This window comes from Staurois parvus, unplaced genomic scaffold (genome assembly GCF_062004578.1).
Source record: "Staurois parvus isolate SC_StPar_1 unplaced genomic scaffold, SC_StPar_1.0 ptg000166l, whole genome shotgun sequence".
Taxonomy (NCBI): Eukaryota; Metazoa; Chordata; class Amphibia; order Anura; family Ranidae; genus Staurois; species Staurois parvus.
In genome coordinates, this window is record NW_028317962.1 from 59,617 (window position 1) to 71,701 (window position 12,085).

Genomic DNA, 12,085 nt, shown 5'->3' on the forward strand with positions numbered 1-12,085 from the left:
ATCATACGATCTGGTATAGCATGAGAAATATTTTTGTGCTTGTCCCTTCTAATAATTTCAGATGAAATCTGTGTACTAACCATCAGATTATCATATGATTGCTTCGAAAGCGGTATTTTTCATACCATTTTCTGACCGTGTGTACTAGGTTTTACACTTTCTTTACCTCAACTTCTCTTTAAACATTCGCCCTCCTGAGGATTTACCCCCCTTCCTGACCAGGCCATTTTTTATGTTACGGCGCTGTGTTAATTTAACTGACAATTACGCGGTCATGCAATGCTGTACCCATATGAAATGTACGTCGTTTTTTCCCCATGAATGGAGCATTTTTTTGGTGGTATTTGATCGCCTGTGTGTTTTTTATTTTTTGCGTTATTTAGAAAAAAACAAAAAAAGGCCGACAATTTTGAAAAAAAAAAATATTTTTGACTTTTTGCTATTAAACATGTCGAGTAAAAAAAAATTGCAAAAATCTAATTTCTGGAAATTTTGGCCAAAATGTATTTTGCTACGTCTTTGCTAAAAAAAAAAAAAAAATCCCAATACATGTAAATTAAATGGTTTACGTGAAAGTTACGCGAGTAATCGCCTCACATGCACCCCCTACCCGGAAATGCAAAATCACTTATATACACATGTGATTTTGCACACCCGTGCCGCCCTGTAGCGGTATTTCTGTTATGGGGTGGTCGGGAAGCGGTTAATATCACCCATTAGATTTGTTTGACTCAAATGCAAATGAACATAACTCTTTAATTATAGTACTTATTAAGCATTTAGAGAATAAAGTGTTACCCCTTCATTAACTTTTTGTTAAGTGATTTCTAATTAAAGAAAATACACAGTTTGTATATGTAAATAATATAAGATTTCTTCAACATGTGACCGTGTATGCTGTACCACTGTGCTACATTGTAGGTTCTGTAAAGATATAGGAAAAAAATTTAAAACAAAGTAGCTTTACAACTTGTCGAGTCTCACCTGGAAGCATTTGTTAGGACAATTGTTATACACATGCAGGTTCTAGGACAGTGACTCACCAAGAAGTGACATAAGAGTAAGGATGACAGGCCTGCAGCAGGCACCTTCAATAACAAATCAGCAATGGCAGTTGCCATATTGTTTCCTTTAGCCCTGATTCACACCGAATGCAATTTCAAAGTGGTGCAATTTGGTCCTTGGTCCCATTTAAAGTGCAACTTCAATGTAGCATGGATACAGACACAGGTGCAATTTCAGTGCCATTTACTTTATAGCCTATAAAAGTTAAATTTCACTGAAGTGGTGAAAAAGTAATGCAGGAAATATTTTTCAAATCCTACTACTTGAAATCACAGTGCCATAAAAATACTTTAGATAAGACTACAGGTGCGATTTGTAAATCGCATGTCGCACCTGAAGTCGCAGCGGTGTGAACCACAGCTTTAAGGTGAAGCATTAGTTAAAAGTAAACAAGAAAAACGCAGCCTTCAATACACTTTACTTGGATTTTTAAGCATTTGAAAGGTAAGGAGAAGGAAAGATGTGATGTCAAACAGTTAAAGCTATGGAAGAAATGTTGAGACTGCCAGACATTAAGATTTGTAATTCCATGAACTACTCACCTCTGGCTGAATGGCTTTAAAAACCGGCATATCCATTAGTGTTATCTGACCCTGCAAGAGAAAGCCCAGAGGATTAAGCCTGAAGACTAACCTCATCCAGCAGGTAAACTGGAATCAATGAATTGAAGATGATGTATGTTTAAACATATTAGCAGCATATGATCCACTCTGATGTTTTGTTTTCCCTCTGGGGCCCAACTGACATGTTTATACCACGGTACAATATAAGTCGGCTAACCAGGCCCTGCTGGCAGGGAACATTCATTCTACACACTTGGACCAAGGTCAGACTGAGTTTGTGGAAAAGAATTCAATATGTATGAAATATAAGCTATATTATGACACAATATACACCAGGATAATATAGTGATACATGCGATGCATGCAGCCTTTGGTCATCTGTAACCCCTAGCATGCCTTCCATTCCTTTCAAATGGGAGCAAAAATGTATTGGGTTGTAACATTCAAAGACAATGCTATTGTCGGTCTTCAAAAAAGAGCAGTATGAAATGTAGCTTGTCACATATTCAAGGTCATGTTTCACTTATACTTGTGGAAAGAGATATTTATTTGTTTGTAATTACTTGTCACTGAGCACTATTGTGTGTGCACGGCTAGTAATATATAATATTTATCTGTATTTAATAGATAGGATTTATAGCACTTCACTATTTACAGTTACTTTATATCATCACTTATTGGTTTTAAGTTAAGTGGCAGCAGCTATAGTTAGGTTTGCGACTTCCGCATTAAGCGCAGGAGGATACTTACTGTTATGAAATGTAAGAATTCACTAATAAAATTAAGTTACTTATTATACTATAAGTATGTCAATATTCAGATCTTATACAGGTTCACTGTGACCAGTGCAAGTATTTAAAAACCCAACTCACCTGATTTTAATCTTATAGCCCGAAGTAAAATCCTTAACGAAGTGTGGAGACCCATAAAATGAGTTGGGTTGTTTTGCTCACTAATGGCTCAGTATGTGTTGTGTCCAATATACAGCTGCCTCATGGCAATGTGAAATTTTCCATGGTGCCAATACTCTATTAATCCGTTTATAGAATTTAGAGTTGGTTTAAGGGCTGCAGAATCCCATTCCAGGTTTGTGAGATACATATTCCTAATTCTCCTTAGACATGACTAAACTGTCATGGAAAAAAGGCTCTGTCAGGACTACATGAGATAAAATTAAAAGCAATGTGTATTGGTAGGTTAATTCTCCTCCAGCTGTCGTGTGTGTGTGTGTGTGTGTGTGTGTGTGTGTGTGTGTGTGTGTGTGTGTGTGTGTGTGTGTGTGTGTGTGTGTGTGTGTGTGTGTGTGTGTGTGTGTGTGTGTGTGTGTGTGTGTGTGTGTGTGTGTGTGTGTGTGTGTGTGTGTGTGTGTGTGTGTGTGTGTGTGTGTGTGTGTGTGTGTGTGTGTGTGTGTGTGTCTCTCGACCCTGAGCTGGTATAATACCTGCTCTCATAGGGAGAGAATACATGGGGATAAAAGCACAAATATCTTACACTGAAAGGGGAGGCTGAACTATGGTTACATTTTAAAGAGGAACTCCAGTCGTTTTTTGAAATTAAGTCAGCAGCCAAATACTCTAGCTGCTGACTTTTAAGAAACGGGCACTTGCCAGCCAAGGATCCCAGGACTGTCTCCACCAGTCAGTTTTTCGTCTGTTCTAAAATGGCACCCTAATATACAAATTTATTTATGGCTGACCTGGAGGAAAAATTCCTAAACAGCATGCAAAAAACCATACAGATACTATCGCTATATTTTTGATATTTTCATTATATGGACAGATGGAAGAAAATCTAAAACAATTTTACTCATTGATCAACACTTTTCACCCATCAAACTAAAAAATGGAATAGTCAAAAACACATCAACTTCCTAGACACCACAGTATACATCAGGGATGACAAGCTTCACACCTCAATATACAGGAAACCCATTGACAAATGCAACTACCTCCACAGTTCCAGCTTTCACAGTTCCAGCTTTCACCCCCAACACATTAAAACTGGGCATCACACAGTGTCAGGCCATCACATACCACCAAATATTTTCAGACCCGGAAGACAGAGATAAACATCTCGGGACACTAGCAGACTAATCAGTAGGAAATTTCCATCTGATTATGATTTCACAAAAAATGGAAGCATACCCTGCAATAAAAAATGCTGCAAACTGTGCAACCAAATTAATCCATCAAAAAGTGTCACACACTCAAAAGGGATCTTCAATATCACTGGATCATACAGGTACACCTCCAGTAATGTTGTGTACCTTATCCAGTGCAAAAATTGTAGTAAAAGATCTTATGTTGGCAAACAAGGATGAATTTGCACAGACATACCATCAAGGTACAAAAAGAAGATGAGTTCTGCACACCTGTTGGACACCATTTCTCACAACCGGACCACACTATGGAAGACTTCAATATCTTAGTTCTTAAAGGGAATTACAAACATTTTCAGGAAAGGAAAACTTTTGAACGAAGAATGATATTTCTTTTGGATACAATATAATGGCCTTAATCTAGACATGGGTTTTCTCACTCCTTGAACAACAGTTTTACGACCCTCCCTGTGACTGTCATCCCAACACCCCCCCCCCCCCCCCCCCCCAAGTCTTTGCTTTTTCTCTGTCTTATCTCTAGTCTAATCCTAGTTTTATAACCATTGCTATAACCATTTCTTTTAATATTCTGCTGAAACTTTAGTAGTACTACTTGGACCTTGAAGAAGGGGACGTACCCCAAAAGTTTGATCTGAAAATTGTAAGTTTGTGCAAACAAAGAAAGTCACAAACAGTACTCAATTGTTTCTGTTGCAAATGCACTAATACAGCTTTTTACCTCAGATAGGGGAGAAAGGGTGTAGATGGAATGTTTTTTTAAATTTGAAAGCTGTTGTCAATTAATAATCCTCAAGTCAGCAACCCTTATAAGTACATTATATCCCCTTCTTAAGCTGTTTTTTGCCCACATTCATAACATTTTATGCATACTTCAGTATAGCATAAAACATCACTGTTAAATAAGGCATGTTTTAAAGCCAAAACAGGTACAGCAGCATGAGCAAAGTAATACAGATACACAAGTAATCTTACAAAAAATAAAGCTCCTTTGAGAGGCCAATCTGATACATCATGAAGTAGCTGAAATGTACTTAGAACACTCTCAAGCGATACAGCGTATATCATAACAATACCTTATGCCTTGCACTTAAATTGTAATTAAAATAAAGAAACACAAAAACATTTAGATAGTGTGGTTCAGGATGAGCCAGGGAAACAAGAAAACTGGTATATGCTAAATACAGAGAAAAGTACGAGTTTAGAGGCGGAAAGGAAAAAAAAAAAGGAAATGAGGGGGAGGGGAAGAAGGGGAACAAAGCACTGGTTTAAGGCCACTGAAAAATGTCCAAAGTTACCAAGCTACTAATGGGTACCATTTATGCAGGAGGTACTGTCTGAGTAGCCAGGGAGTACATGAATGTAGTGTAATCCCGAGAGTATTGGAAATCGTGCCAATAAAACCATGTTTTGTAGAACTGTTCCTTTCTCTGTTTTGAAGCTGCCAATAATATCCCATCACACTGCACTCGTTCACCACAGCTATCCACTGGCCAACTGTTGGGGGGGGGGGGGGGGGGGGGCTGACATCCAATTTTATGGGAAACGTACTTTATCTGCATTAAATAGGTGGATCAGCGGGGATCTCTTGTATCTAAACCTTGATAGTGGAGTTAGATGAAGTAAGCACATCTCTGGCTTCTCCGCTAAAAAGATGTCTGTTAAAGATCAGGTTCTGAATCGAATACCAGAAGAGACATATATGAGGGCTTGTCCAAAAATATATGGTGCCAAATTCTTGTTGACATCACCAACGCTTAGGAGAGACCAAGGGGTGGGTACCCTATACCAACACGTCATGACTTTATAGCCCGCCTCTTGGATTCTGACATGGACCGTTGGGCAAAATACAAACTGCAGTCTCTCGGTTTACTAGTAAATGTCTAGTCTGTCTCATTTGGGAGATTTCTCTGTTTTGTTCTATGGACCACTGTCAAATGTTGCATTACCCCTAAGATTCTGTTCCTCTTAGAGTGAATTTCCCCAAACAGTGCAATGCCAGCAATACAAAACCAAAATAGATTGTGACATTTTTCCACCCTATTAAAAAGTATTGGACAGGCATCCCATTAAATAAATGGGCTGCCTAAACACATTGCACATTAATGTGTAATTTAGCATCACAATGAACATAAGTGGCATAAATGGGCCATAAGCAATTGGCTGAGAAATTAAATGTACAATCCCCAAAATGCCTAGAGATTACAGCAAATAAAGTTGAAATTGGTCACTGGTAGGAATACGTTAGGTATTCAAAACTGCATATCCAGCGGATCACATTTATGAATTTTATTCTAAAGTGACATGGAAAGAAAAGGATACATTGAATATGTGGCGCCAGCTATCATTTCAAGTTACAGCTAGATCATTTCAAAACAGTATCAATTTCAATAAGAAATAGAGACTGCATGCTAAAAGTAGCTTAAAACAGTCTAAACCAATTACAAAACAATCTCACATATTTAAAGTGCAGCATATTAATCTTCACCTACTCCCAGGCAAGTGGGAGTGTAATAGATTTCAGATTAATACAGTAGCTGCAGCAAAGGTGTGTTGTTCATTTATTTTATAGAAAACAAAATAAATCACATTTAACAGGAGGGAAGTCAGATTATAACAATGTCAAACTAAACAGAACTTACGGCATATTCCTCTGGAGTGACCATGAGGACATCAAACACAACAGCATCAAAGCTTTTCTTTAGAGCAGCTGAGTCTTTATCACTCAGGGATTCTGAGCTGCTGCTTTTCTGTCAAAAAGAAAGCATATTAGTCAGTGCAGTCTCCAGAAAACACAAAAATGGAGGTTAAAACTATATGAAATCCACAAGGTAACGCATACAAGGAACTATTTTTCATATGGTGAAGAATCTGACAGCTGATGCTAATCCAAATATCCTTATTGGCTCTCCTATTTTGTAGAGAAGTACATTAAGTAGAAAGTAGATAAATACATTTAAATAGGGAAAGTATGGTGTTATCAGTGTACACATTGCGAGTTATTACAATTTACCTTAAAATGATCTTGTGGCCAGAATTTAGACACCAAAGTACAAAGTTACACAGCCAGCAGTGGCAGCTATTGGCATTTGCCAGAGTCTTTCTGACCATGTCAAACGGCTGCTTGGAAGACCATTAGTGCATTGGAAATACTCTGCTTGAGATTTAGAAGGATGTATCACGTACTCTGTTTTGCGGATGATGGTTTTAAGGATTCAATTCAGCAAATGTATCGCTTGGCCCTCTTATCGGTACACATGCACAGGGTTTTGTGGTTAAAGTGTTGGTCGGCAGAACTGCAATGCAACAAATTGGCAGTTTTTCCCTTTCATTGAGAGTGGCTGTTTGGAGAAAATTCGGACAAATATATCCAAAAGATTAGAGGGGGAAAGAGTTCTCTTCTACGCTTTAAAAGGAGATTTAAGCGCCCTTCTTTTAAATGTGTCAGGGGCTTCAGTTGCTGGCCCCTCATCTACCAGGCAGTCTATCTGCAAGTCATCTAAGGCAGATCCAAAGTCCAACTCCTTATGAAGGGGTGCCCCTACTCGTTCGGGTGGGGGGAAGGCTTTTGAATTTTATTGCTGCCTGGAGGGTTCTAATCCAAGACAAGTGGGTCATTTCTATGATTTCTCTGGGGTACAGACTAGAATTTTGGGTCTTACCCACCCTCCTTGGTTACTACATTCAAAAGTATCAATGAATCCAGAGAAGAGCTTTATTACAGGGACTCGATCGCCTCGATCAGGGGGTGATCAGAGGTTCCAGCAGACGAAAGGTTTCAGGGGTTTTATTCAAATCTGTTCACAGTCCCAAAGCCAAATGAAGATGTAAGGCCCATTTTGGATCTCAAGAGTCTAAATCGGTTTCTAAATGTCCGGTCTTTTCGTATGGAATCGGTTCGGTCAGTAGTGGCCTCTTTACAGGAAGGAGTTTTTCTAGCGTCCATAGATATCAAGGACGCACACCTATATGTGCCAATATTCATTTCTCACCAAAGAATTCTGCGGTTTGCATTTGGGGCTCAGCATTTCCAGTTCATAGCACTACCGTCTGGGCTGGTCACAGCTCCAAGAGTTTTCACAAAAATTCTTGCTTCTGTTTTCGGGCTGCTCAGAACTCGGGGGGGGGGGGGGGGGTAGGTGTTATTGGTCATAGACTATCTAGACTATCTTTTGTTCAGAGGTCGGTCAGTGTCAGGTCTGAAGCAGGATGTGGTCCTTACAATGCAGATCCTGGAACAGCTGGGCTGGGTGCACAACCTAAGGAAGTCGGCCCTTGAGCCAGCATAAAGCCTGGAGTATTTGGGGTTGGTCCTAGAACACAGTTCAAGCAAAGGTATTTCTGCCTCCAGGGAAATGTTGCGCCCTGAGGAACGAGGTTTGCAGTTTAAAAGCCAAGAGGTATTCTTCAATTCACCTGTTTGAGGTTGCAGGGGAAGATAGTGTCCTCCTTCAAGGCGAATCCTTATACCCAATTCCACTCCAGACCACTGCAAAGGAACATTCTGACTGTTTGGAACAAGAAGGTTTCGGCCCTGTATTTACTGTGTGTCTGTCTCCAGAGGTACTGCGAAGCCTGAATTGGTGGTTGACGACTCAAAATTTGGAGATAGGAAGATCCTTTCAGCCAGTGGTGTGGAAATTGATAACCATGGATGCCAGCCTCTCAGGTTGTGGGGCTTTCCTGGAGGAGGCCACAGTTCAGGGAACATGGCATCCACGGGAAAGGCTTCTACCCATCAATGTCCTGGAACTTCGAGAAGTGAGGCTGGCTCTGAGGTATTTGACATCCAGGTTTCAGGGTTGGCCTTTAAGGATTCCGTCCGACAATGCCACAGCAATGGCATACATCAACCAACAGAGTGGTACAAGGAGACAAGGGGCTCAGGAGGAGGTGAATTACATTCTGACCTGGGCAGAGAGATATGTTTCAAGTTTGTCAGCGGAGTTCATTCATGGAAAATTGGCAGGTGGATTATCTCAGTCACCAGCGGTTGATTGCAAGGGAATGGGCTTTGCATCCCAAGGTTTTCAAGGGAATCTGCCTGCGAAAGGGTTGCCTGGACATAGATCTATTGGCATCCGGGTTGAACAACAAGGTTGGTCTGGAATGCTGACTCAGGAAGGCCTTGAATGCAGACATAGTGAAGATGGCAGTAGATGGGCAGTGGTCCCTGCTGTGTCGGCCAGACTTGCGGTCTCAAGGTCCTTTATTGCACCTAGCTTTGCGGTCGCTAAATTTGACTGCATGGCTATTGAAACGCAGATCCTAAAGGATAGGGAAGTATCGGATTCTATTATCCCCATCATGTTGGGTGCTAGAAAGGTAGTCTCTAGGAACATTTATTACAGAACTGGAAGGCTTACATTTCCTGGTATGAGGTCCTAAATGGCAGCCATGAAAGTATGTGGTTGGTAGGATTCTGTCGTTTCTTCAAACAGGGTTGGAGAATAAATTGGCTGTTGGCACCATTTAAGGGCCAGGTTTCAGCATTAGCGATTTTTTTTTCCCCAGAGGCCCATTGCGTCTCACTCTTTGGTTTGCAAGTTTTTACAAGGAGTAATGAGTACTGCTCCTCGTGTCAGGTTATCTTTTTGTCCTTGGGACCTAAACTTTGGTTTTGTAGGTTTTGCAAAAAACACTATTTCAACCTATTAGGGAGTTTCTACTGGTCCTGTTGACTCATAAGGTTTTGTTTCTAGTGGTAATCACTTCTGCAAGAAGGGTGTTGGAGCTGGCAGCTCTTTCTTGCAGAAAACCATTTCTAGTTTTGCATCATAAGGTGGTGTTTTTTTTTGTTACCAAAGGTGGTTTTTATTTTTCATCTCAATCAGGACATCATTCTACCTTCATTTCTTTCTAGGCCTCAGTCAGCAAGAGAAAAATCTCTGCATACCTTGGTTGGATGTGGTATCCGCTGTAAGGGTCTTCTTAAAGGTGACAGCACAGGTCAGGTGGTCAGATGCTCTGTTCATGCTGCCAGCGAGGCCTATAAAAGGGCAGGCGGCATCCAAGGCAACAGTTTCACATTGATCATTCAAGCCTATGGTTTAAAAGGTAAGGTCCCACCCTTTTAGATTTTACAGGTAAGTATGTAGGAAAAATACAGTTTTTGGGACTGTGTTTCTAAACCTGCACTTGAGTAACTGGTCAGAAATATTGGCTTTTCAAAGCTGAAAAGTTTAGGCAGATACTTAACCATTGTGCAGTACCATCAGGGACATGTCTGATCTGTCCGAAATTAATTCTAAAGTTGGACAATGACTCTAAACATACAACCAAAGTCATATAGAACTTTCTTTAGCAAAAAAAAAAAAAGTTGTCCATCAGAGACCCCTGATCTCGACATAGCCTGTCTGAAGCAAATGACTCTTCTTAAATTTGCATAACTGTTGTTAGTTCCCCTTTGTGTATCAAATGACTTACCTGCAGCGTTTCTTTGTACACTGCTTAGTACGTGTTTGAAGAATTGATGCTTTTCTTCCATGTAAAAAAGGTAGATACACGAAATATTGAAATAATTTAGCTTACTTTCTCTGTTTATGCGCTTTAATTTTTTTTTTTTTATTTAATTAGATCCTATTTAATAAAGCATTTTATGACATTTACAGAGAGACAATCTGACACACTAGATTCTCAGAAGGTTCCAATAGGAGTAAGGGGATCGGTGTTTTCAGGATCCATTCCTATGGTTGCGGTGCTAAGTTGGATGGTACTCAGGCCCTGCTATGATGGAAGTGGACGAGCCAGTGGGGATTGCCTGTAATGCAACCATTCAGTGCTGGCCCCTTCATATATGTAACCCTGTGCAGTGGTAACTGACCAAGATATTTTTCTGTGGGCTGTTGTACCCCCCCCCCCCCCGGTCGGTTGCTGGCTTTCCAACATGTCTGTTTGACAGAAGTCTGTCATTAGACAGGCATCTGTACACACTAACCAAATGTCGGATTCTGTTGAACTAGCAGACATTTGGCCTGTGTGTACCAGCCTTTAGTGTCCCATGGAAACACCCTTGTGTGTATGCTTCTGGCATATGTACACTGCTTACCATTGTCCAGAGCTGCAAGCCAATCTACCTGCATCCTCCATTGTGCATGCTCCTCCTGCTCTTTACTTTTCCTTCATTCTGTGCCCTACCTGGAAGTCTGGGGGTTATGCTACTGTTGGGCACACACTGGGGCATTGAAATTTACTGCTAGCAGTGCAAAAATTTAAAAAAGCTGAGTGCTTAACACTGCTTTAGGTAAACCTCTGGCCAGGCTTTGGACATTCAAACTTACATATTTATGAGAAGCAGGAAATAAGCTTTAAAAACAGCCTGCCAGAGAGAAGGAGGACTTAAGGAGAGACTCCAGTTTCTTATCCGCTGGATCCTTGAAGACCTGGACATTATCCACAGGACATGTTAAAGACTTATTCAGGCATGAAACAGCTGCAGGCAAAGCCCATTTCTTAAACTTCTCTTCCATGGGGTACAAAAGAGAAAACCTCTTTGGTGTAACAAAAACCCTGTCTGGGTGGTCCCAGTCATCATGCATAATTTTCTCCAGAAGAGGAGGTACTGGAAAGGCCCAAGTACTCTGTCGAGGCTTCATAGAGCCCGGAAAGGAGTATGTAGTCTCAGAGGTTTCTGTCGGAGGTAGCCTGAATTCGGATCATACCATATCAGTGAGGTCCTGGAATAATAACCTCTGAGATTGGGAGGCAGAGACTGCCCGTTTCTCCTCAGGCTGTGATCCCTCAGACTTTACAGCCTGACCTTCCTCCAGTTCTTCCTCATCCTCAGGTTCCACCCATTCCGTCTTCAGGATTGGTGGCTCTAGTGATGGGGATCTCTCCAGCTTCTTAGTCCCCCGAGAAACTGAAGCAATGATCTCTGCGACCTTATCCTCTAAACCCGCTAAGACTGAAGCAAGATCATCCTTGGTTACATATGCCGAGGCAGATGCCCCAGTAGTAGCCAAAATGCCAGTTAAATGAACTGGCTAAGACTGCCCAGTTGCTTCTGGACTCTCAGGAGAAGATAATACAGCAGAAATCGGCTAGGTTCCTCAGGACCTAGCGGCGGCACATTAGTGCCCTTTCCTGCTATGCCTCCCCCACTGCGCTTTCTGGAAGACATTACTTCAGATAGCGTAAAAACCTGTGCTCCTCCAATAGTAAACAGCAATAGCAAGATACAGCTATGCAAGTATTGTACTGAAGAAAACACTCAATGCAAATTGCTGACCTTACAGGCCACCAAAGGAATCTCCTGACACTGGCCAACGCTCCTTCCCCCTCAGGGGAGTACCTACGTGCCCCACTGAATAGCCTGCTCTGTGTCCCAGCCACAGGAACC

General features: G+C 41.1%; 1 protein-coding gene across 2 annotated transcripts in view; it reads right to left on the reverse strand.

The window, feature by feature from the left end:
- Positions 1-12,085, reverse strand: part of LOC149462796 (ras-specific guanine nucleotide-releasing factor RalGPS1-like) — a 160,703-nt gene that overhangs the window by 37,871 nt on the left and 110,747 nt on the right. For both annotated transcript variants that reach the window (XM_089676314.1, XM_089676313.1), the window contains 2 exons: positions 6,387-6,494; positions 1,608-1,658 (listed from right to left, as the gene is read on the reverse strand). In XM_089676314.1, coding sequence (XP_089532440.1) covers positions 1,608-1,658; positions 6,387-6,494 — 159 coding nt within the window. The remainder of the gene's footprint in view (positions 1-1,607; positions 1,659-6,386; positions 6,495-12,085) is intronic.